The sequence below is a fragment of the Pinus tabuliformis genome, chromosome 4_1 (genome assembly GCF_031772625.1).
Source record: "Pinus tabuliformis cultivar Carrire ecotype Pingquan chromosome 4_1, CPIR1, whole genome shotgun sequence".
NCBI lineage: Eukaryota > Viridiplantae > Streptophyta > Pinopsida > Pinales > Pinaceae > Pinus > Pinus tabuliformis.
Window position 1 is genome coordinate 272,953,349 of NC_142303.1, and position 27,184 is coordinate 272,980,532.

A 27,184-nucleotide genomic window follows, 5' to 3' on the forward strand; every position below is an offset into this window, starting at 1 on the left:
ATAAGAGGAGGCTTGAGGGTAAGTTGGAAGCACACCAAGAGAGATCAAGAATTCGATTTTCTGGGGCTGGGTTTGCTAAGGAAATCGAGTTAACGATCAATTGTAGTGAGGGACAGTTCAGCAAGGGATTTCAATCCAACGCTGAAGAATACATATCAGAGAGGCAGCAAAGTGCCATATGAGGCAGCACAGACCCTAGGAGGGCTGACGCAGAGGCTAAGGAGGCCAGCGCAGAAGACGCAGAGAGCTACAAAGGCTGACACAAAAGCCGAAGAGGACTTCAGAGGCAACGCTGGGAGTGTCTGTGGGGCAGACTAGGAGCTGATCGGCTGAAGCAGAGCCAAGGAAGGGTGACGCAGTTCCTGAAGGGTGACGCAGTTCCTAAAGGGTGAAGCAGTTCTAGAGGAGTGCTTGGAGCAGCTTTCGCTATCCAACACAAGGAACAGCCAGAGTCACTGTGTGATTGTTCATTTGATTGCTAATTTGCCAGAATATCTGTCTCCAGATAGAGGTACCACTGCCAAGGAAATTCTCTGAAGGGTGAGACATTTCTGGCACCCTAGTTGTATTCAAAATCTGCTTAATAATAAAACCCTCTATATGTTGCACTGGTTTTTCCGAATTGGGTTTTTCCGGGGACGATTGTCCAAAAATAACAGTGTCCCTTGTGTTGTCTCAGTTTATTTCAGTTGTTGATCTGTATAGTTGTGAAGGCTGCAATTGTGTTTACTTCAACGTTTATGTTATTAAATAACTTGTTAATGTAAATAACAAGTAGGAGATAGTAAACCAGATATTGCAGTAAGGGTTTCAGATGTGTTAGATTCAGAAATTTTTACATCATTATCATCACACATATCCTTTGAACCTATCTAATGAAGAAAAGCATAAGTAGAAGGAAAAAAGGAAGCCTGCAGATGTAGAGAAATTACTCTGAAAAGAAGGCTGAATTTCGGAGTTTATTGCAGGCCCGAAATTTCAGGGGCCGAAATTTCAGGAGTTGACCAAACCTGTGAGAGTTTGACCATGCTTGACTTTGACATTGGAAGTGACTTGCAGGAGGGTTGGACTTGTTGAAAGTGTAGCTCTGGTCAGTCTTCATAAAAATTATTTATTATCTTTGTAGTTGGGAAAAATAAAATTATTATTATTAGCATGTTCTCCATGCTTTGTATTAGTCAAATATATTTTTGAAAAGAAGAAACATATTACTTTATTGTAATTACAAGTGGCTCCACATGTGCTAAGTCGGCTTGCCTAGAAACTCACTCATTTGGATCAGATCAATCCTTCTAGATGGTCAATTCGGTTTGCCTAGAAAGGCACCCATTCAGATCTCATGATGGCTATATAAAGAGCTCCATTCGTCCTCCTCACAAGGCAATTCAATTACATACTTTTGTCTTATGTTCTTCTATGCGAAGAGGCACGGGGAAGAATTCAAGGAAATATCAACTGAAGAAGAGTTTTTGTTCTATCTCTCTCAAGATCTGATCTAATCCAAGTTGAAGGTCGAGTTCTATGGCTATTGTTGTAATCTGAAATCTGGTGGTTCAGATCTGCTCATTATTGTCTGTTATCTGAAATCTGATGGTTCAGATCTGCTCATTATTGTTTGTGATCCGAAGTCTAGTGGTTCATATCTGCTCATTATTCTTGTGATCTAAACTCTGGTGGCCCGAGATCTGAAGCTATTGATTTGATCAGAATTTTGATGCCTCCACAGATCTATTTGCTCAGATCTAACTTAGATCTGTCTGAGATCTGAAGCTATTAGAGAACTGCAATTTTAGCAAAATTTTGTGCATCTACAGATCTGTCTGAATCTCAGAGGGAAGAGATCCAAGCTTTGTTTCCATGATATGGTGAGCAGATCAGCATCTCATTGGTGATCATGTTGGACATTATGTAGCAAACATTGTGGAGGAGATCTCAGTACTGGTGGAAGTCGTTTTGTGGTTAGTATTGTTCATGTCTTGACATAGTGTTGAAGGATCTCTCTAAGGAAAGGTTTGATTGGGCTTTCCCCTTGTGAGGCTTTGCCCTGGTCTCTGACCTAAACACTAGTGTCTCTTGTTATCGTGCACCGTGATCTCTACTTTATTATCATTGTTATTAGTTGAATTTCTGATGTATAATTGCTTGATGAAATTGACTAAGCTAAACGAATAATGTCACAAGTAATTGTCTATAGATCAGAAATGGTTTTCAACACGGAATCAGAGCACTGGTATGTCTGTATGCTTTCTTCTATTCTGGCACCAGTTCATTTGCAGATCTGAGTAGGTATGTGACTGAAAAGAGCATGTGGACACTTGAGTAATCGATCTGAGCATTCAATGTTTGAAGTTGTTTGTGGTTTGTTTGTGTTCTACGGATTATGTGCAGGTTTATGGTAATGTAGAGATCAGATTATGTGATTCTTGCATCAACCTCTTAAAGAAAAGTTTCCTGACCCCAACTCAAGGATGAGGAAAACAAGGAACCAATATTGGGGACAAATAGCAATCAACCTAAATATAGAACACGGATACAAGGAAGAGATGGTAAGTGTTAAGTATGTATTATCATGGACAAGCAACATCAATTGGCGCCTCCTATTTGAGCCCCCTTTGGGCAGTGGATAGAAAGGCCTCAATGAAGGTCACACTCTATGTTGCAGGAAATGTGGGGCAGAAAGGCGTTTCCATAGGGAAACGGGTACGAAACGCTGAAACGCGTTTGGTACGGCCCTGAAATGCGTTTCAGGCCGTACTGCCACGTTTCACGAAACTGAAACGTGGCCAGTACGGCCTGAAACGCGTTTCAGGGCCGTACGACCCACGTTTCAGCATTTACTTGTGTTTTTATTTTTTATTTTTTATTTTATTTGTTTTCTAATCTATTCTTACGTTAGCCTAGTGACTTCTAGTTGCTTCCAGATGCCTGTCTAAAGTTATAAAAGTGAACTTTTGCCCTAGTGTTGATATGCAGTTCATGGTAATGTTAAATTCTTAAAGTAAAAGTTATCACTTTTACTTAAATTTTTAACATTACCATGAAATGACTCAGGATGTTTGAGAGTGGTTTCGCCCTCATTGGATTTCATATGGAGAAAGTAGAATTTTAGATCTCACTCAAAATCCAGCAGACTTATTTGTTTTTCAGGATTTCAGGATTGGGGGATTGCAATGTTTCCATTGGATTTTATCATGTATTGGGGTATGGAACTTGTATTTAATCAAGAAAACCAAGCCCTCTATGCATGGGAGACTCCCAATAATCAAGAGAATGTAAGGTACTAGGGTATGAAACTTGTATTTAATCAAGAGCATTAAGGTCGTTCGACTATGTAGGAAGAGACTCCCAATCAAACACGAGACAAGAAATTAGAAATTTCTCGTGGCTGATTTTGGATATTTCTATTTTCATTATGTGATTATTCATGAGTAAATGTGATGCAAATTTAGATACTTATAGTTTATGCATTGACAATTGACAGTTTTATCATAATGTAATAAATTAGAATGTATCATATATGCTTTATGATTGCACATATTTCCTAAATGTCCTAATATATATATATATATATATATTCGCGTTTCCCCGTTTCCAAAATTTGGGGAGGTCGCGTTTCGTATCGCTTCCCATTTCAGAAACTCGTACCCGTTTCCCCGTTTCGTGCAACCTTGGTCACACTAAACTAGGGGCAAGGGATAAACACCAAGATGGAGCATGGGAATTGTTACCTCTCAAACTAGCAAGGGTCCTAAAAAGGGATCTTTAAAGGGTTACTACTAGGATAAGGGCAGCAATGGAGCGATAGCCCACTGTCACCTCGGCTAAGGCTCCCTACTCATTACGGATTTTCACCGATGGGAGGAGACTCATTATGATAAGGATCACGAAATGGATGGACCAATGATAAGGTGAGGGGCGATCTTGGAAGCCTATCCACAAGAGAGACTCAAATATGTGGCTTGTTTGTCTTGGAAGATAAGATGGAAGGCTCTCTAGGAAGGGCTCAGGGAAAATTTCTAGGGTTAGGTTTTGAGTATGTGTCTTATAAAGGAGATCCCTAAGCACTAGAGTTCTTGTGGAAACCTGGGTTCCAATTTGAAGAATTAACCTTGATAGTGCATGGGACCACAGGGAACCAAGTGGACCCGAGGTTTGGTCAAGGAGATAGGATTTAGCAACCTATGATATATTTGACCTAATTAGGGAGGAGAAAGGGATCAAGGAACGAATTTTCAATGAAAGGCAATGCAAAGATCCCAGTGACCTTTTTGGCCTAAGGGAAACCAAGGGCAAGAATTGGTCTTCGAGATAGGGCATGAGATATCTCAAGATCCCACCGTCGGAATCTAATGAAATTGGAGGGCTTCATGAGGACACACCAACGCAATTGTGGACCAAAAATCAAAGTATTGGAAGGCTAGATCGTGAGATAATTGATGCCCTATGTGACCTAGAAGACTAGACCTAGACAAGGGGAAAGGGGAGAAGGAAAATAGGTTAAAGGTGATGACCAATTATGCTTTTACTTTTCTTTTCAGCTGCATCAACCTTCGGGGCATCATTCCAGGCCCGACCGAAGGTGTGGGCAAGGCGAGGGAAGGCTAACCCTATGTGGACCCAACGGAGGAATGTGGACCAAAGTGGGATAAATGATGAATGGGGTTGTAATGAGTGGAAGGGGAGTAATATATGTGGAAGAGGGAGTGGGACCACGCAACCAAAATCAGGTTTCCCATGTAGTACCATCCCTAAAGCCCAAAGGTCAGTAAAAGAGATCCCACAGGACTAGGGTCCAAGGTTAACATCCAAAAGAGATCTAGGGGACAAGAGCACAAACCTAGCCCACTCTTTCAGCTGGATCCCCCCATTAATCCATGCCCAGGAGTATCCATAATAAGATAATAAGCAAACTACAATACTCAATTACCAAATGACAAGGCATACCTTTAAGTTCGGGAGGTCCACCTTCAAAGTTCAAACATATGATCATGACAAATGGGTGAGGGACCACATGGCTGGCTCAAGTGGCGGAGAAGTGGCACAACGAGCTAGTTGGTGGCTATAAGGGGCTGTTGGCTGAGGACGATCTTCTAGAAAAAGAAATTTAAGGGTATCACCCACATAATAGTGGGTTACAGGAACAAAAATACAACCAAAAGTGGTCTATGATCTATCATACGATTCAACTTGTGATCCACACTAGAATACCCCTAAACATTAAATGAAAGCACTTGTATACAAAAATGATTAATGCACCTTGTAATGGATGAACCACCATCATCTGATGAGTAAGATAAATGAATAAAGCACTGACCATAGCATGGATGGAAGGCCTTTGAGGCTAGCTATCGGTGGATGATCACAGAGCTGCCAGCTGGCAAGCTGAATGAATAGGAGAAAAAATTTCTCCTTGGGGTTACCCACTTGGGTGGATAACAGAGTGCTTCCTCTAAAATCTGGAATTTGAGGATACAAATCCTTTCAAGAATCAACAGGTACAAGTAAGAAATAAATAAATGGCCTTGCCATTTGCATGAGTGCTGAAGTATGTCATGATAACTTCTATATGGCAAAGTCTCTTCATGTTCTCTTGAACCATATCCCAGTCTCCTAATATAGAGATTTTTGAACCTGAAATTATTTCAAGAATACAATCAGCCAATTAATATGGCATATAGCCTTTGATACCGCTCTTACATCTTTACTGATTGCATGGTGTTTGGTTTTACCACATCCTCTGACCAACATTTAAAATGTCCAATCAAGGCCTAGTTTAATGTCTAAAATATAAAATTGAAAAAAAATTACAAATGAGTCATACCTTGCAATGTGTACTGTAAAGGCTCTTCAAACGTCCAGATAGAGTTAGTTCCATCCCTGGAACATATCTGCACCAGTCACAGAGGCCAGCAGCTCATTTAATGCTTATCCCTACAGTGTGTTGTTCTTGAAATGATTTGTATCAGGAGAGAAGAGAAAATACCAAACACCTGGATAAATCTTATAGCTATCTTATTTGTCTCTAATTGAGTCAAATATATTGGAGCTAGTTCAACTGAAAACATAAAAGTTTAAAACTAAACACATTTATCTTTTGCAGAAAGGAAGTGTACTATGGAGATTATAGCATACGATGTTGATATAAGTAGCTCTTTTTCAAGGGCATCCTCACAAGCTACAAGAGAAGCGAGAGCAATTTCAGCATCCCGAACAACTTTAGGTTTTCCTTCTCCAGCATTAGCATATTTAGCAAAGATACTACTAATATGACTTCGCTTTCCACGATCAACTAGTAAATCAAAAGGCAGAACTGCTTGTATAAGTTCCTGCAGATCATAAGTAGGAGGAGAAACCAAGCTCTTTAATAAAAAACCAAAATAGTGAAATAAAAATTAGGAAGAATTTATAAAGATGTCCACCAATGAACAAAATAGGTTAACAAGTCTCAAAAATACAGCAAGTATTAGTAGCTAAAAAAAAATGCTCAGGGCACCTCCATATAAAAAAACAAATAAAAGAGATGCAAATAAAAGGCATTATATAGTTGAGGGTCAGAAAATCCTTCAATACAAAACAAGTGAAGCAATTGCAGACAACCACAAAAATGAAGAGGTTGCATTTCAAGTTTACTGTCACACAATGCTTCAATAATAAAGAGTTGAAACAATTGCAGATAAGCATATAAATGAAGGGGAAGGACGAAAGGTTAATAGTACAATCCATGTGTCAAATGCCTATATAATATTTTCCCAAAATAGTTGTATCATAGAGTTCTCATTGCCAAGAAAATAAGCAAATGCTTACTAAATGTTCGTTATGGAAAAACCCATTCCAAAATAACAATAAATGGAGACATTCTTACAATTCCATAACAAGAAAAAATACCTACAAATATAAAGCAAATATTATCAACCATTTTACTATGCATTAAAGGAAATTAATTCAAGCACAATCAGCTATTACTGTATTTAAGATAACAAATAAAGCTGTGAATGCAACAAACACAAATTTTAAAGGCACCCCTAATATAGACCCAAGCCTTAGAAACCCATAGGAGGATGGTGATCACTGATAACACAGCTCCTATTAGTTTTAACTTTTCACTAGCAGCGGACAGATATTCTAGTCTCTATGGTGTCTATGAGGCTAAGGAACATATTTTCTCCAATACCCAATAAAGGTTTCGCAAGAAAAACCTCAATTAGATTAATTAGCCAATTATTAAATATTTTCCTAAGTCCAACTTACGAAAACAAGTTAATTAAATCAGAATAATTGAGGAAAATCAATTTTACTCTAGAGACTTCCAAAAAAGTCATTTGATGGGGTCAAGATGATCTTAGCCATCAATTGTGATTCGATTGTGGCCATTGGTTGCTTAATGAGAGATTATAAGAGCAAGTCAATGGGGCCTTCAAGAAGATAAAACAGAGACTCAGTGGTCTGATTTGCAGTAAGAGCAAGGGTGCATAGGGAGACACCAACAACAGAGTTTCAGTAGAGAGATTGGGGAAAGAATTTCCAGAGAAATTCTCCACAGGGTGTCCAACATTCCAATGACAAGAAGGGAGGCCAAATTTATCTACAGAGAGGTCGTACCAAGTGGTGCAAAGTAGCTAGTGCGCACTGCTAGTTTACCTAGTGCAAGTTGCAGAGGCTACAATTTGAGTTTCAATGCCAAGATTAACTACCGAAGGAGATGCAAGTGGTTTCAGAGAGTAACAAGAGGCAATGTGGTTGTCGGAACGAATTTCCTAGAGCCAATGGTGCACATTTCCAGTCACAGGCATGAGTAACAGAAGGAGATGCGAGTAGGTTGGGAAGAGGACGAATTGATTTTGCAAAGGAAACTTGAGTTTCCAGATTTATTTGCCAGTGGAGAAGATTGTATGCCGAAGATTTGCCAGTGAAAGGCAAGCAGTTGTTATATTTCTCAATTTCGCTGAAGAATTAATAATAATGTAAACCCTCAACTGCAGAACTCGTTTTCCCCACATTAGGATTTTTCTAGCGACTATTGTCCAAAAATCTTGGTGCCATCTATTTCATGTGTGTGCATTATTTCTCAATTCCTGAATTTATTTGTGAAGATTGAAGTAGTGAATTAATCATTATTTGTCGAATTAATTTGTTGAAGACAAATAAACTGCATAAGTTAGCAGATTAAATTCCAATTGTTGCAATCAAGGAAATTTCACATGGTATCAAAGCATATCTAGGCATTGTTGTAACTTATTTTAACCCTTAGAATAGCTTGCAAATTTCTTTTTATTGTAAAAATAAAAAGAAACGAAAAAATAAATATATGAAAAGAAATGATATATGAAAAATAAAAGAAAGAGAAAAAGAATGAAAGAAATAAAGAAAAAGAGAAAAAATATTTTTATTTTAGAGAATAAGAGCACACATTTAAATGTCACTATATTGTATAATTTTATTTGGCAAATATGTATGTTTCAAAATAAATATTGAAAAATAAAGTTTGATGTGACTACCGCAAGGACATATTTCGTATACAACCTCCGACGGTTAAGATGGTGTGTGCTAAGATCAATGGTAGCTGATGAAATGTGGGACCCACCGCATTCCCAACAGTTAATGGAGGGAGGGGGGGGGGGCGCAACACGGTTTCCTCGATCCTGTTTCTATGAACATGTCAAGCTCCGATGAATTGCAAGACCCCCTCTGCTTGAAACCATTTACCACTAGCACCCCCCCCCCCCAAATGAAAAATAAAAGAAAGAGAAAAAGAATGAAAGAAATAAAGAAAAAGAGAAAAAATATTTTTATTTTAGAGAATAAGCGCACACATTTAAACGTCGCTATATTGTATAATTTTATTTCCCAATTATGTATTTTTCAAAATAAATTTTGAAAAAAAGTTTGATGTGACTAACGCCAAGGACATATTTTGTATATAGCGTCCGACGGTTAAGATGGTGTGTGCAAAGATCAACGGTAGCTGATGAATTGCGAGACCCCCCACATTCCCAACAGTTAATGGAGGGGGGCGGGAGAGTCCGCAAAGCAGTTTCCTCTATCCCATCTTTGTAAACATGTCAAGCTCCGACGAATTGCAGGACCTCCTCCGCTTCAAACCATTTACCACTAGCACCCCCCCACCCTCCCGCAAACCACTTATCCTCCTTTGCCATTCTTACCCTCCGCCATCCTTCCGCCATTTTTAGTTTCAGTTACTTCTCCCACTAAATTAGCCAAGGGACTGTTGTCGCATTTATACCTCCCGCCAACGTTCAACTCATTTAATTCCTGTAATGCCCCTTCCTAATTGTTCTCCCAAGGAGAGGAAAAACAATTTTGGCAATTTTGTTATTTTTGGCTTAATGCATTTTTGGTGGAAGAACTTAAGAGAAAAGGGGGTCGATATGCCTTTAGTGGATTGTGGGGACCACTCACCCACCAAAAATACGCACCCCTTGGAGGCAGCTCGATTTTCCTAAGTTGGGGGTCAAAATATTTGATGGGACCCACGTGGGGCCCAAGGGAGCAAGCATAAATAGACAGAGAGGAGCAGCATTTGGGGCCTTTATTGATTTGAGAATTCATTGTTGCTTCAGTTGTTCAACTAAGCTACAATGTGTTGTTTAGCACAAGAGCTTCCCAAGGAGTGAAGCTCACCCCTTTCTTCGGTGGACCTTGAGTGCCACCCTAGGAGGGCCTTTCCTTGCAGTTGGAGACAAAGAGAGTGACCACCATCAGAGGATTACGTTGCCTTGGCTCAGCAAGGACGCAGTGGGAGCAGCAGGGACGCAGTGGGAGAGACTGCGTGTTTGTGTGGAGCAGTAGAGTCAGGATTTGGGAGTGAAGTGGTTGTTGGAGGCATTCTTATCAGGTTTTCATCTCAGAGGAGCGATATTACAATAGGAGGAAGAGCCAATCACCCAGGTCGAGTTTTTGGTGCAAGGGACTATGTCATCTTCACCCAGGACTGTGCAGTCACTAGAGGGGGTTGTTTGGAGGGAGTTTTACCCGAAGGATTGAGGAGTTGGGTTGTGGGGAATTTGTTGGGAGGCTGATTTGGGAGGTTTCTTGACATTTTGGGAGCAGGATACAATAGTTCCAGCTACAGGTGTAGATTCCCAGTGTTGGAGGAGGGCCAAGCTCTAGGAGGCCAAAATTGGAGGGTCAAAACCAGGGAAAACCCTTTCTAGGATTTTTTAGGTTTTTGGCAAGGAGTACACTCCTAAATTTATAGAAATTTCTGGGTTGTTTTGAGGGGGAAATCAGAGCTTGAAGTCAGCGAGCAGTGCAGATTTGGAGGGACAGCGCAGTTTTCTGGAGAGCAACACTTCTACAGCAGTTGGGCTCTTTTGTATTGATCACCTGAGGCTTGTAGCTTGCCTTGTGCAAGCCTAGGTGCACCTCATCCATCTTCTATTGTACTCCAGCATATTTTATTAATGAAAATGAGCCAGTTGGGTGTTTGATGAGAAATTTTTGTTTATGTGTCAATTGCTGAGTACATTTTGTTTTGAAAATTATTACATGTCTTTGTTATCACTGCAAATTTTCCATTAGGAATATTACAGTGGTATCAGAGCATGTTCTTGGCCAGGGTGGGGAACAAGAGCGGGTGATGCCACCGAGATACCAAGGACTAGTTTTCCAGAGAGGTCGTGGTAGAGACAGAGGCAGGGATTGAGGTAGAGAAGAGGACCCAAACCCATTTTTGAACACTGAAGTGGAAAATATCAGACGCAAGATGGACAACCAAGAAGAGAATGAGCAGCCCAGGAAGAGGAACACGGACCAGGTCTTAGAAGAGTTGCTAAGGACAAACCAGCACATGATGAGGCAAGGGCAATTGATGATGGACATGATGCAGAAAGTCATGGGCCTACAAACAGGTGGGAGACCGGAGGGAGAACCTCAAGGTGACAAGGATTCCAGAGCAGGAGCAGGCAGTCGTGCCTATCATCTTCCACACACCCCACAGCGTGGGCAAGCTGGCCACCCCACAATGCCTCATTTCATGGAAGAGGTCGAGCCAGAGAGAGAGTCGGACCCGGTTGTGGACTTGGTACATTCTATTGCATCGGGAATTGATGAGTATGAGGGGTTGGATGGCCAGATCAAGAGGGTGATGTCCTTTGGAGAGTACATCCACCTCAAGGAGAGGCACACTACTGGGGCTGGAGGCCACTATAGGGGAGGAGAATCCAACAAAGATGTGCAAAAGCTAGCAGGGAAGGTCACACTTCCGAACTTCGATGGGTCAACAAAGAGCTCAGCCAAGGCATGGATCCAAAACTTGATACATATCTTCACTTGAATCCCATGAGGGAATTTGATGCCATACGTTTCACCACCCTTCACTTGGAAGGGGATGCATAGGAGTGGTGGTATCATGGACTAATCACATTGGGGCACCTTCACATCACCACTTATACAGAGTTCACAAGGAGATTGTTGAAGAGATTTGAGAGGAAGGATATTGAGCTACATGTGAGAGAGTTGACCCACTTGACACAGACTGGCAGTGCAGAGTCCTACATTACGAAGTTACAGAGACTCACAGTGATAGTGACAGATATTTCGGAGGCACAACTGATCATGTTGTTTGCGGAGGCGCTTGTTAAGCCTCTGTGTGGATGGGTGAGGGCTTACAATCCCACATCACTACAGGATGCTATTTCTAGGACCCGAGACATGATCGATGCAATGCCCAAGAACCAGGCCTTTGTTCCCACGAGACCTACAACCCCATAGGGGAACAGAGATGCATGGCCACCACAGCGAGATGGAGGACGTAGCCAGTTGGATGATGACACCTAGAGGGACCTCAGGAGGAGGAGGTTGTGTTTCACGTGCCAGGAGCCTTGGACACCGGGGCACAAGTGCACCGATGGAGTCCTCGCTTCACTTCGGGGTGTACCGAAGTATTTCACACTCAAGATCGGGGGGACTATATAGGGACAACATGTGTCAGTCCTCGTTGACAGTGGGGCCACCCACAATTTCATCGATGCCCAGATGGTGGAGCGTAGGGGAATCCAGACAGCTACATTTGAGGGGTTCTCAATTTTGGTACCCGGAGACTGGACCATGCAGTGTACTAAGTATTGTGAAAATTCTATCACTGCAGCCACTAATTTACTTTTCCTACTTATTCCTCAATAAGTTATTTATGAAATTACTTCAGTAAACATTAAAATAAATATTGCTGCAGATATCACACCGTAATACAAAAACAAACATATGCACAAGAATCAACACATTGACACAGATATTTTGGAAAACAGTCCCCGGAAAAACCCAATGTGGGAAAACCGGTGCAGCAAGGGAGGATTTTATTATTATGCAGGAGAAATATCTAAATACAAATCTAGGATGCTCATCTAGCAATCCTTTACAGAGAAAATACTGGCATAAAATCTGAGTGAGTTTTACCTCACTTCACTCGGCAGAATTCCGACTGATCCGACACAAGACTAGCTAACACCGATTATTTTTGCGTCACCTCTTCTGCACTCTGCGTCATCTTTCCTGGCAGTTTCGACTTCTTCCCTCTGCATCATCTTTCCCGGCTATTCCGGTAGTTCCCGGCAATTCTGCCTATTCACAGCAGTTCCACCTATTCCCCTCTGCGTCAGCTTTCCCGACCGTTCCCGACAGTTCCGGCTTCTGCCCTCTTAACTGCTCACCAGACCACTGGTTCAATTTCTCAGCTAACCCCGCTCCAGAAATTGAACTGACTGGTCACCCTAAGTGTGTTCTCCAAGTGACCCTCAAGCCTCCTCTTATACTTTTCTTGTTGACAGATCAATAGCCGAGATTAAGTCCCTAATCAGCGGCTAAAATTAACTCTGGCTTGATCCATGACTTTTGGACCATTCTAACTCAGTTTTATATTAATTCACATTAATATTTTAAATTCCCCAAGTTTAGACTTAAGGAATCCATTAAAAATATTAATTATTTTAATATCTCCCAAACTGTTTAGAATCTGCCCAAACCGTTTCTAGGTAATGGAGATCTCGTGTGCCTTAGCATCTCGACCAATTTTCGCGGCTGGAGCACATCTGATGCTACCTCAAATCATAACTCCATCTTAGCGAGGACTATGCTCTAGTAGTACTCCTTACTACGTATCACCCTGATCATCTGGCATCGGTCCCTGTGCTGATGCTAAGCCTCCCTGCCCAACATCCTCTACACTGTTGTATCCTGTAATGCTGCCCATGGCTCTACATCTATATGACAACTCCCTCTGCATCCGTGTTGTTGTTGGTCATTTCTCCCAACACTGCATCCGCACTGCAACTCCCTCTGCATCTGTGCTGCTAGCACTCCCTTTCTTCTTCCGAAACGGGTTCTTTACCATCCCCATCTTTTCCCTGAAGTAGTCAAACTTTGTCCTTCCAAGAGCCTTGGCAAGGATGACCGCCACCTGTTCTCTTGTAGGAGTGCAGCTCAAATGTACAGCTCCTCGTTGGACATAGTCTCTGACAAAGTGACACCGGATATCAATATGCTTTGACCTATCATGAAACATTGGATTCTCAGAGAGTTTGATGCAATTCTGATTATCGCACATGATCCTGGTCGCCTCCATATTCCTTCTGAATAGGTTCACAAGCAGTTTTCTAAGCCATATGGCCTCACACAAAGCTGTGCTTGCTGCCATATATTCTACCTCAGATGAGCTAAGAGCCACAGACTTTTGTTTCCTACTGCACCAAGAGGTCATTCCTAATCCAATGTTGAAACAGTACCCAGAGGTACTTTTCCGATCCACTGAACTTCCTGCCCAATCTGCATTAGTAAATCCACTCAAACTGATATCCTTACCTTTGGTGTACAGGAGCCGATAATCGACTGTTCCCTATAAATACCTGAGAACGTGTTTGCCTGCTACCCAGTGTGCCCTCTTTGGTTCCACCATGACCTAATTGAGGGTGTTGACAGCATAGAAGATGTCTGGTCTAGTATTGACCAAATACATCAGGAACCCTATGAGCTGCCTGTATAGGGTGGGATCGACATCCTTGTCTTCTGATGCATCAATCTTCTTCCAGTTGGTGATCATTGGCGTAGCCATGGGTCTACAGTCCTCCATCCCAAATCTTTTCAGGATTTCTGTAGCATACCTCCATTGCCCAAGGAAGATTTCTCCCTTCTGCTACCAGATTTCCAACCCTAGGAAGTAATGCATTTGTCCCAAATCCTTCATATCAAATTGTGTGGCTAGATTCTTCTTGCAGTCCCCAATGAGTTTGGATGATCCTGTTAGAAAGAGATCATCCACATACAATACTAAGATTAGCGGCTCTTTCTTTACAACCAGATAGTAGAGAATCGAATCCGCCTCACTCTTGACAAATCCCATCTTCTGCAAAGTAGCCATCTATTCGACCATACCATCCTCTCGGTGCCTGTTTCAACCCAAACAAGCTTTCTTCAATCTGCATACATGAGACTTCTTCTCATGAGTCTCAAAGCCCTCTAGTTGTTCAATGTATACCTATTCTTCTATTACCCCGTTCAGAAATGTCGTTTTGACATCCATCTGATGAATCTCCCATCCCATCTGAGCTACAAGAGATATCATGGTCCTAATAGATGTATAACTGGCTACCGGGGCGAAGGTCTCCTCATAATCAATTCCTTCCTTTTGAGCATACCCCTTAGCCACAAACCTGGCCTTGAAATTCTCAACACTCTCGTCTGCAGCGTATTTGATCTTGTAGATCCATCTTGAACCTACCATTGATCTGTCTAGAAGCCTTCGCACCACCTCCCTGACATCATTCACATTCTGGAGCTGTCTCCTCTACCATCGCATCTAGCCAAACTTGACGTTGAGCTGCCTCCTTGAAACTGGCAAGCTTTCCATCGTGAGCTACTAATGCCTGATATCTATCTGGTTGTTTTTGCTCCCTCTTATTGTTTCTTGGCACACCGATGAGGTCCTCTACATCTCGCAAAATCTAATGAAGTTCCTTGCTAGTTCTTCCTCTAACAGCAGATGCTTTTGTTAGCTCCTCCTCCTCGTCCTGAGAATCTTCCTGCCCTAAGGAAGAATTCTTTACTTCTGTTGGTTGAAGAAGCTTAACCAGCAGCTCCTCTTTCGACTGCTCCTCGGAAGGCATCTCACGAGATCTTCTAAAAGCCCTATCCTCCATGAACTTTACATCTCGTCGAACTACTACCTTCCTAGTACACTCTTGGCCTTGTGTTTGCTCCTTGGAAAATCTGCCTTGGCATACTTTCCTAGAGCGCATCCCCTGCATACATCATCTCATTCTATACTCATATCCGAAACTCCTGTTACAATGCTCTTGAGAATTCTCAGAGCTCCATGGTGCAAGTGACCCATTCTGCTGTGCCATAGTTCATTCAAGTCCTTGTCTCCATGACTGCCTATTAGTGCCATTGGTGATTCTAGTTGTAATCTATACAACCTATTACTTTGATCACGATCTGCACTTTCTTTTTCCAGCTCGGGTGTTTGACGTATACCTTCTCCTTGATGAAGTAGACGTCATAGCCCTTGCCTTGAAGTTGCGACACAAAAAGTAAGTTCATCCCCAATCCTGGTACATGGAGCACATTTGTAGCACAGAATCGTTCTCCCGATTCTATTTGAAAAACTATGGTACCCTTCCCTATTGGAGTACACTTTGCCTTGTTCCCTATGGTGATCTGAAAGTTCATCTTTTCTTCTCGACATTCTGACAAATATTCCCTGATTCCCGTCATATGCCACGAAGCTCCACTGTCTATATACCACACTTTTGATGATGTAAAACTAGTCATACAAGCCACTTCTTCTTCCAGCCTGGAAGCCAACATAGAGAAATCGAAGTCTCTTTCTCTTGTGCAATCTTTTGAAAATCTGTGAGTCCCCTGACATTGATGCCTCTGCATCGTGGTCGTGACCCATAACTGATTTTCCCTTCCTGTCTCTGATTACTCTCTCTGATACCATGTGAAAATTCTATCACTGCAGCAATTGATTTACTTTTCCTACTTATTCCTCAATAAGTTATTTATGAAAAGCTAAGGCTTTCTTAAAAGAGTTTCCAAGATTAAGAAGACGAAGATATAAGATCTTTTCTTGTTCTCTTATTAAAGAATCAAAAAAAGCATCAAAAGAGGGGGACTTGTAGTCTTCTCCTTCAGAAATAAAGGCTTCTCTAGTAGAATGTAAGGTGGAAACAAACACAGAGTAGGTTGTTCCCAACTTAGTAAGAATGGAATAGATAAAGCTACCATCTTCTTTCTTAACCTTAACACCTTCCAAGAGAAATCTAAGGGTCTTGAACTTTGACAAAAAATCTTCAATGGAAGAAAAATTATTGGAGTCCAATGTAAGCAACTCATTTTCGAGTTGATGGGCTCTAATTTCATTTTTAATTCCAAAAATTTTAGTGAATTGTTTCATTGCTTCATTAGGAGTATCAAGTTCTGTGATATGGAATCTAAGGTCTGGAGAAATAGGCATCCTTATCAACCCACGTACTTGATCTTGCCTACTTTCCCATTTGGTTGCCTTATCTTCATCTTGAGGTTTGGTTTCTTGGCCTAAGGCTATTCTGTAAAGACCTTTACTTCTAAGTAAATCCACAATGTAGGACCACCATTGGAAGTAGTTGGTGTTGTCAAGAATAACTTGGCATGGACTTTCCATTTTAACAAAAACCGAAGCTGTAGATACTGAAACTAAGTGTTCCAATGGAAAGATCTCGAAAAATTAGGTTGATTAAAAAAAACGGCTTCCGGATGAAAAAGTTATGGCTTTTTGAAGAAAAGTTGTTGAAGATGTCGACGAAATGCGTGAATGTGCGGAAATGAATGATAATGTTATATTTAAAAAAATCTGCCCCCCCCCCCACTCCAAACTTAATCTAATTAGCCCATTTAAAGAACAACTAAAAAAAAAAATTATGTGACTCACTTTTATAAATAAGTGAAAGTCACTTTTACAATGGTTCTTTATAAGCTACCCACTAAATTGTAACTTAAATAAAAGATAAAGAAACTTTAGAATTATAAGTTACTCACTTTTTATAATGGGTGGGAACAATTTTACATAAAAATAACTTTAAAACATAAGTTACATGTGTTTTTTGAAAAAGTAACTCAACAAAAAGAAAGACTTGAACTCAAGACCTCTATTCTCATAAAGTAACTTTGGACCAAGTGAGCTAGTTTAAAAGGTTAGTAATTTTTGGAAAAGAGGAAGGGTTTTTTTTTTTAATCACTGAAGCTTTGGGGTGTGTGCTTACTTGAAAAAAATCTTTTTTGCCTACAAAACAAAAAATCACAAAACCCAACACGGACATACAAAAAAAAACAAACCTTACAGCTTGAAGTTAGCTTTAGCTAGAAACTAAATATTTTCCTCAATGTTTTTGATTTTCCGAGATCACACTAAGGCGCAGCAGAAAAGAGCATACGCATGAGAAAAATCATTCCTTTATGTTTCTGATTTGCTCAGATCGCATAGAGTCGCAGGGCAAAGAGCATATGCAGAAATGAAAGGTATAGATCCGGTAATAAAAAACAGAGAGCTAAATAAACCGAAATAAAAAGAGAGATGAATAGCTAGAACTGCAACTAAAGATTGTATACCTCCAGATCTTTAAACTGACGTAGCTAGGGCTACTAGAAACCTTTTCGCGTGAAACGAAAGGGGTTCTTCACTGGAACAGATGCTCCTAACACAATAGAGCAGTCCCCTCGGCCCGAAAGCAGTCATAAACAGTAGATCTAGGAAACGACAGTCGGATGCAGTTGTAATCGGCTTCAGATTTGGATCACCAACGGATGCGGCCCTCAAATAGCTCTGATACCAAGTAGAAATTTACAGGGTAAGTTCCTCAAATAGAACACCAAAGGACACCGCTCACAAACAGATCACAGATCAATACACCAGTATTCTTGACGTGGTTAAAACCCTTAAAGAGGGAAACAGTCCACGGCCTGAGCCAACACGGCCACTTCAGGCAATTTATTAATAAAAGAATGAAAATTTACATAAGCTTCTCTCATGAACGGTTACCCTACAAATGACCCTCCATGCTCTTTAAATAGAGATCATGGACCAATCGGGTGTTAAGCCACGGATCAAGTGTCGGTAATACTGAGGAGAGAATGAACCGTCAAATCACTTCATGTCTAGAACACATCGTGATCATCGGATTGTAAGTTACAAATGTACATAGTAAAGAAACACACTTTACCTAACTCTACACTAGACCAAGTTATACTTAACTATTTCCTATGTGTCAAAATATCCTAACAAAATCAACACAACAAACTTCTCTATGTCCCTCAATGTTTGTCGTACTTCTCTGCTAGTTCTACCACTGGTGGTGGGAGGCTCAACCATCTCTTCCTCCTGATTTTGTCGTTCAATCTGTTGAGAATCATCTACATTTCATCCTTCTGAGGAGATATTGGTGTTAGTCACTGTACTCGATCCAGGTGTATGTCCTCCTGCCTGTCCTTCTTGCTGCCCCTGCTGCTCTTGGACTAACGAAACATCTCCTGACTGATCTTCTGCAGGCATCTCATGAGATTTCCTGAAATCTCTATCTTTCATGAACTTTGCATCCCATCTTACTACAATCTTCCTGCTGCCAGGAATGTAGATTCTATATACCTTTGAGCTCTCATTGTATCCTACAAGATACCCTTTTTCTGCAGTCTGATCTAGTTTACTGTGCTTCTCGTCTGGAATGTGACAATAAGCCATGCTTCCAAATATCCTGAGATAACTAAATTTCAGCTTCTTCCCTATGAAAACTCCTTCGGGCGTTCTCTTCCCCAATGCTCTATGAGGAGTTCTATTATGGATATATATTGTTGTGTTGCAAGCTTCTGCCCATAGATACCTAGATAGATCTGATCATACAACATAGCTATGACTGCCCCAACAATAGTTATGTTCTTCCGTTTTTCTACTCCATTATGTTATGGATTATATGGAGTTGTCCACTCTCATTTGATGCCCTCCTTTGCACAAAAATCTGTGAAGTCTTTGTCTGTATAGTCTACACCATTATCCTTACGCAATACCTTTATCTTTTTCCCTGTCATTTTGTCAATAAGAACCTTAAACTCTCGGAAACAATCAAAGACCTCATCCTTGGTCTTTAAGAAATAGATCCAGGTTTGTCTAGAGTGATCATCGATAAAGGTGACAAAGTATTCGCCACCACTAAGAGCCCTTGTGGACATAGGACCGCAGATATCTGTGTGTATTAATCCTAATACACATTTTGCTCTACTGTTACTTCTGGAAAACACTGCTTTAGCGTACTTTCCTAGCACAAATCCTCTGCACAAGTCATCACGTTCACTACCAAGGACTGGTACCCCGGTAACAATCTCTCTGAGCATCCTCAATGCTCCATGGTGTAAGTGCCCCATTCACCTGTGCCATAATTCATTTCGCTCCTTCTCACCATTACAGTTGCTACCTATCAGTGCCATTGGTGGTTTGAGATGCAACCTATACAACTTGTTCCTTCGAACCCCATTTTGTTTTTTCTTCTTCCAGCGCGGATGCTTGATGTATACCTTCCTTCCTATGAAATATACATCATATCCCTTGTCCTGTCACTGGGACACTGAAATTAAGTTCATTCCTAATCCTAGCACATGTAGAACATTGGTGGCTCGGATGTTGGTCCCTACTTCCTTTTGAAAATCTATGGTGCCTCTCCCTACTAGAGTACATTTCTTTTTGTTTCCCATACTTATTTGGAAGTCCATTTGTTCTTCTTGATAGCTCGAGAATTGTTCTCGTACTCCAATCATATGACTTGAAGCCCCGCTATCAATGTACCTAAACATCCGTTGATGCTGAATTTGTTAGGCATGCAAATTCTTCATCTAATCTAGTAGATAAATCTGAGGCATTTTGAGTATCCATATTGTGCCAATTTTCTGACGCTAACCTGTCTAAGCAACTGCTGCAGGAAAAACTGTGTCCCACCTGAGACAACCCTCCTTGTTCAATCTTTTGTTGTGTTGTACCTACTACCACTTATAAAAATTGGAAAGGCTTACCTCTTTGTCGATTCACTCAGAGAGAGTTTTCCCACGAAATTCAATCTCCTTAGCTTGAACTACATAATCCTCTGAGAGATTCGAATTTCTGCCCCTGCAGGAATTTTGAATTCCCTTCTCCTTTCAATGTTGGGTCCTCCGGCTTCTCTCTTTTGCTTCCCTGTACCTCTGGTACCATGTGAAAATTGTTAAATAGAAATCCTACTGCAGTGATTAATATCATTTCTTCTACTTATTACCTCATAAATAAGTTATCTACAGTATTCTTATGGCAAATATCGAAATATATTCTACTGCAGCCTTCACAACTAAAACATTGCAGAAAGTAAATATAAGGAAATACACTGGCACAAATACAACCACAATGACAGTTATTTTTGGACAATTGTCCCCGGAAAAACCCAATGTGGGAAAAACGTTGCAGTAAATGAGGCTTTTTATTATTCTTCAGCAAATTCTCTTGTACAAACTACAGCCAGCAAAATAGGAATGAGAAATTTTACAAACACTTCTTGACTAAGTTCTACCCCAGATGAAGCACTTCTTCTACCGCAGAATCCATCAGATCCTCTCTGCGTCAAACTACTCTCCTAGGTTCATCGTCAAGCTGCCCATGCAGGCTCTCTGCTGCCTCTTTCTACGTCACCTTGTTCCTACTCTGCGTCTCGCTGCCTGGCACTCTCTGAATGTGCTGATGCCCTCTCTCTCGGTCTCACCTGCAACTCTCCCTCTGAATTGATTTTCTCTTGCCTAACTTCGACCAGTGAGAAAAACGATCTTACTCGGGCAACTGAGTATCTGCCTCTGGTGTATTTTCCCAATGACCCTCAAGCTCCTTCTTATATCTTCCTGTTGGATAACCAGCAACCTAGATTAACTCCTAATCAAAGGCTCAGATCATTTTGACTTGATCTCTGTCTTTTTCTAGAAGTTTCACCCACAATTAGATTAATACCCATTAATATTTTAATTTTCCTAAGTTTAGACTTAGGAACCCCATTAAAAATATTAATTATTTTAATAAAATCGTCTTTGGTTGGAATTTCCCAAAACTGTTTATGGATTCTTTGGAATGCATGTGCCCAAGCCTCCCTACAAAATTTGAGGCCTAGAGAACATCCGATGCTACCCCAAATCAGCAGTTAATGGATCGGAAAAGCACCTCAAGCTGTTGCTTCAGTATTGGATCAAGGGTTATCTCATGGCGTAGTAGGAAGTAGAATGAGTTCTGCAGAGGCAGAATACATGGCAGCTAGCATGGCCACATGCGAAGCTATTTGGCTTTGGAAGCTGCTAGTGGCTTTGTTTGGTCAGCAGATGGATTCGACCAGTATCTATTGTGATAATCAGAGTTGCATCAACCTCTCTAAGAATCTAGTGTTACATAATAGGTCGAAGCATATCAACATCAGATACCACTTCATCAGAGATTTTGTACAACATGGATTAGTTCAACCACAATTTGTTCCCTTTGGCAAAAGACACCAAAATCAAAGCTTTGCAAGATCTGGTGCTGAAGATGGGATATGATCCCTCTGATATAAAGGTTGCAGAAGAAATTGTCAAGAAGAAAAATGATGAGATTTCAGCACTAAGGAAGCAGCTCAAATTGCCAGCCTCAGAGGACCCAATGACTAAAGAAATTGAAGAAATCGAGGCTCAGAAATCTGACATGATGAAGCTCATCATAGAACAAAATCTGCAAATAAAACAGATGGAGGAACAAATGGAAAAACTTGTCAAAGAGAAAGAGGAAGCTGTGAAAAAGGCCAATATTCCAATGGATGTAGTTCCTCTTATAGCAGTCTCTATAACTACAGTTTTTGCCTCAGGCACAGCAACAACCACAAGTACAGCAGAAGGAGCTGAACAGCTTGCTGAAGCCGTTCAGAACCTGTCTATTTAGACAGAGGAAATCAAGAAATTGCAGGATCAGCTGAAGACACTACAACACATGAAAGCAGTTGCAGACAGCTCACATGCAACTGAGTTGCAGAGGGCAAAAGGTCAAATTGAGGTATTGCAGAAAGAAGTCAAAGACTCTTACCTCGGAAATACATTGGGTTTAGTAAAGGAGATTATATGCTAAGAGATCATTGAATCAATCAAAGATATATGGCCTTATATCAAAATAATTTTTTATCAAAAAGACTTGTTGGAAAAAGCTCAAGAGGCTATTGAAACTATCTCAAATCAACTTGAGGACAAGCCAGAAATAGCCACTGATATAATCAAGTTTCTGAATTCTAAAGACAGCTATGAGCTTCAAGAATTGGGGATTGATGACAGGACAGCAGCCATACTGGAATTGAAGAAGGGTATTACAAAGAAAAATCTCGTTCTTCAGTTGGAGGAAAAATGCAGCAGTGTTAATGTCATAGTCCAACGTTTTTTCAGCAGGCTGGAACCCTTGACCAGCAAGTGTTTGCCCTCCCTATTTGTGATAAAGGATAAGTTAATGCCTATTGAAGACTATGTCCGCAAGCTTACAGATGTCAAGACCAGTGCAGGGACAGTTTCAAATATAAAAGGTACAACAACACCAAGGCTTGTGTTGAATGCCCTCCGAGATACCTATTTCATCCTTAACGAAATAAAACACATATTCTTCACAAAACCTACTTTTACTAAATATCAATGTTGTGAAAATCGTGATCGGGATTAAATCGGCGCGAGGAACAAATCGGAAAAAATCAGAAAAATCGGAAAAAATCGTTTGGTACAAAAATATTCATTTTTTTTAATATCTAAACCATCTACAACATAAAATAAATACATTGACACATAAATATGATAAAAAAACTAATATATAAGATGTTTAATATCATTTCTAGCGCTAAAATCACCCATAACATTGAATCATGTCCTGAATAGTAAGTCCTGACTCCTGAGTCCCAACTCAGCCTCAAAATATCAACAAAAATATGATAATGTATCTCATCATGTCATAATGTCATATACAATAAAATGAAAGTCTAATCCTATTGATTTCCTCTGCCCCTCTTGTGAGAAAATGCCACAGCTTTCCCTTTCCCTCTAGATGTAGATGCTGGTGCCCGTGCTGGTGGAAATGGCAGTGGAGTCTGATGTGCTCTAGAAGCTGAAGAACTAGAAGTAGGAGCTATAGGAGGTAGACCACGTCCTCTACTGGTGGCAGTGGTAGCCCGGGCAGGCGGTGTCACCTCCTCCTCCTGTTCCTCCTCCTCCTCCTCCTCCTCCTCCTCCTGCTCCTCCTCCCCCTCCACTACATCCTGCACTAACCAATCATCAGCAGAATCCATGAGAAGCCTCTCGGCCTCAACCCTCCATGCAGCAGTGGTGTCAATCCCATCCAATGAGATGGCATCCATATCAGGTGTCCTCTCAAGTTGCCTCGCCCACAATCGAAGATTGTAGTAGACGTAGACCATGTCATTAAGTCGTTGGGACTCAAACCTGTACAAAGATCATGAAATAATAATTAATAATTATAAAAAAAATATTGTTTAATGAATTCAAAAATTTATTTGGAAATTTGCAATATTTTAAATGTTTAAGAGTTAACCTGTTGAGCTTCTTGTTGTGTATTTTTCAAATACACTCCAGTTGCACTCACATCTTGAGGAGCTACATGTTTGGCTGAGGATGCGAATGGCAAGCTTTTGCAGAAGGGGTACCCTGCCACCATACATTTTCCACCATGCATCTACAACAAAATTAAAAATAAAATTTTAAATAAACATAAGAAAAAATTGGAATTTGAAGAGACAATGAAATTTGAAACAAAGTTACAAACTAAAAAATACCTGGCATTTTAATCGTCCTATCAGTGATAGCCATCTCAAAGCCAAATGTGCCACCTGCCATCCTATATGTCTCAATTTGTTTAGAGATCTCTATACATTGTTCTAGAGATCGCACCATCTTCTGGACACAGGATAAGAATCCATCCATGATCTCAGCATCAAAATCAAACTCACATGCATAAGAAAATGCAGGGTTCAGGAAAAGCCCAGCAGCATGAATGGGACGATGGAGTGTGTTGTTCCATCGCTCATCAATCACTCCCCATAGAAGGAGTTGTTTCTGAAACCCATCATCTCCCTTATCATCATAGTAGGCCCGAATGGCTTCTTTGGCCCTGTCCATGGCTTCATACAAATAGCCCATTGCGGGCTTCTCACCATCAACCAATCGAAGAACCTTTACCAAAGGTTCAGTAATGGCGCACACCTCCTGCATTCCCGCCCAGAAGTCTTCCTGGTATGAAACTAGTCTATATACGGCCTCTCCTTCTGGTTTGCGGCTCATTGGCAAAGCACGCCACTCCTCTGAAAGAAACATTCTCTTCACATCCCACATAGAATTCAAGAGGGATTGAAGAGGTATGACACTGGTGGCAAACCGTGTAATGGCGGGGCGCACCAACTCTTTGTTGTTGGTGAATCTTCTCATCAAGCTAAGCACAAATGTATGATTATATATAAATTTTGTAATGCTTTTTGATGAGTCAACAATATCTTTGACAAAGGGAATTTTCCCTATGTCCTCTAACATCAAAGCAATACAATGGGCAACATAAGGTGTCCAAAATAAAGTAGGATGCCTGTCCATAAGCATCCTACCAGCAGCAACATAATTTGCAGCATTGTCCGTTATGACTTGAACAACATGTTGTTCACCCACCTCCAAAATAAACACATCCAGCAAATCACATAAAGTTCTTGCATCTTTGATTTGTGCAGATGCATCAACAGATTTGATAAACATAGTCCCCTTGGGACAACTAACCAAGAAGTTTATAATGGTTCTCTCCTTTTGGTCAGTCCAACCATCTGACATAACAGTGCATCCTGTTTGTGCCCATGATGCCCTAAAATCCTCCAATCTTTGGGTGCAGTCACATTTTTCATTTTGAAGAATCCGGCCTCTGAAGTCATGATAAGAAGGGATTTTGTACCCCGGGCCAACACTGGCAATAACATCAATAGTAGGTTGGAAAAATGGATTATTCCTTACAGTGTTGAAAGGAATATCACTCTAGAAGAGAAATTTTGCCATCAACTTGTCAGCTTGTTCTTTCTCAGTTCTTTTTAGCATTGAACCGATAGATGGTTGTGAACCAGGTGTGGTTCGAAGAACAAAAAATGATGATGCAGCGACTGGATTGGCTGATGCTGTAGTAGAACCAATGCCACTTGGCCCACTTCCTTCAGCTGACCTTTTTAGTTGCCTTTTTGAGTTCTTCTTTGGCCTCTCTAGTCTGCTCTAATTCTTCCAATGCTCTCATGGATCTTTGGATAAGTTCAGGATTTGTATTTGTACAAGGCCCCACATCATGTCCAGGGATTTGTGCAAGGTGAAACTTCAACCTGTACACCCCCCCGAACATCTCCTTTCCACACAACTTGCAACTCAAGTTTTGTCTATCATTCGGAGCATGAGGTACAACATATTCCCAGAAAGGATCCAATTTCCTTGGCATGTTTGTTTTTGAACTTTGAAGTTGCAAACTGGAAGTCTTGAATGGTGTTTTGGTGCAGTTGTGAACCTATGGGAAAATAAGGATTAGGATTACAATTTAGCATTTACAAAATTACAAGTTACAAATTTACAAATTACAATTTAGTATTTTAATTTTTAATTTTTACATTGATGATTGTACAATGAAAATCCAAGTTACCCGTAACCCAACCTAAAACAACCATTCCAAAGTTCAAAGTTTCAAACACAAATTACCCAACCATTCCAAACCCAAGTTACCCAACCAAATGGCAAAAACAATGAAAAAAACATAAACAATGTTTAAAAAAAATGAAAACAAAAAAAAAAAAAAAATTGGTTCCCATAGTCATACCAAGTTACCCAACCCAAAACAATGAAGAAATACAAAAAATTCTTTAAAAACAATGAAAACAAAAGAAAAATGGTGCCCATACCAAGTTTCCCAACCAAAAACAATGAAAAACATACAAAAACAATGTTTTTAAACAATGAAAACAAAAAAAAATTAATCCTCGTACTGTTTCTATGGAGAAATCAGTGGTCTACTCTTGATTTTCTCCTCTAAGCACTTAGATTTGGCTAAAAACCCTCTTCAGCTTGGTCTCCAAGAGCTCCTCCTCCCTCTGCGCACGACTATCCAAATGAGCGCATGAAAAACCCAAAAAAAACGTTATAAAACCACGCTGCCGCGACCCCTGAAGATTTTTTAAGAAAAAATCGCGATTTTTTCAGTAAAAATCGGCAAAAAAAAATACCGGCGATTTTTTCGTATAAAAATCGCGATTTTTTCATTAAATCGTGATTTAATCGCAATTTTCACAACACTGCTAAATATATAGAAATGGATGAGGTTTATCGAAGGGTAACCAAATTATCTATCCCAGATAATAAACGCTGGGAAAAGTTAACAGATTTACTTGACTGAAAGAAAGATCAACAACATTCCGCATTTTGGGGAACAGTCATCAACAGGTCAACAAAATTTTGAGGAATAGTCATCAATAGTTCAACAGCAAAATAGTGACAGATCGACTATCAGTTCATTTTTCCTGATTTTGTATTAAGTTATTTTTGTAAATTTGTTTAAGATATTTTCTTAACACTCAACTTGTATAAATAACTCCCTTCTACGAGTTATCAGGGGTGGTACCTTTCATAAGCAATTTTGTAAAAGCATTCATGTACAAGCTATTTATAGATCACTGATAATAAAGCAAAGGATTTTGAATTTGGTCTCATATAGTTTCGTTTTCTTCTGTAAGTTTTTCATATGTTTCATTCATTTTGTTTATTCTTCATGTGTTTAAATTTTACAGAGGCATCAGGTGAGAATAAATGTGTAACAGTTATTCTTAAAATTCCTTTCTGAAGTTATTATCATAAAGAGACTGAGATATTGGACTGTCTATCTGAAAGGCTCCCTCTAAATCATAAAATTGTTAGCATCTTGTGTAATCTTAAACATAGTTTGTTTAACTTTTGAACATTGGACAAAGGTTTTCCCCCTATGATTATTTATCTTTCTGTCTAAAATCTAAATTAATCATATCTCCTTACAATTCTTTCTACACAGTTTATAAATTCAAATCACTGTGTGAAGTTAAAAAACAGCACTTTGAATATCTATTAGTACTATCTAAAAGAGTTAATACATCAT

General features: G+C 40.2%; 2 protein-coding genes across 3 annotated transcripts in view; both read right to left on the reverse strand.

The window, feature by feature from the left end:
* Window positions 1–27,184, reverse strand: part of LOC149175309 (uncharacterized) — a 485,878-nt gene that overhangs the window by 248,231 nt on the left and 210,463 nt on the right. The window contains exons 9-10 of one of the 2 annotated variants that reach the window (XM_089419594.1): window positions 6,133–6,326; window positions 5,822–5,888 (exon numbers count right to left, since the gene is read on the reverse strand). The exons of the other annotated variant lie outside the window; for it this stretch is intronic. Coding sequence (XP_089275720.1) covers window positions 5,822–5,888; window positions 6,133–6,326 — 261 coding nt within the window. The remainder of the gene's footprint in view (window positions 1–5,821; window positions 5,889–6,132; window positions 6,327–27,184) is intronic. 2 annotated transcript variants of the gene reach the window in all.
* Window positions 23,002–23,722, reverse strand: LOC149175310 (uncharacterized). Its single transcript, XM_089422803.1, has 2 exons — window positions 23,588–23,722; window positions 23,002–23,478 (listed from the first exon to the last, which is right to left on the reverse strand). Exon 2 carries the CDS (start codon window positions 23,451–23,453, stop codon window positions 23,025–23,027), a length of 429 nt encoding a protein of 142 aa, XP_089278929.1. The 5' UTR covers window positions 23,454–23,478; window positions 23,588–23,722; the 3' UTR covers window positions 23,002–23,024.

What these genes read in the sequence shown, in the direction of transcription:
- LOC149175310 (XM_089422803.1), bottom strand. Translation starts at nt 23,453, where the DNA reads ATGGTCTACGTCTACTACAATCTTCGATTGTGGGCGAGGCAACTTGAG.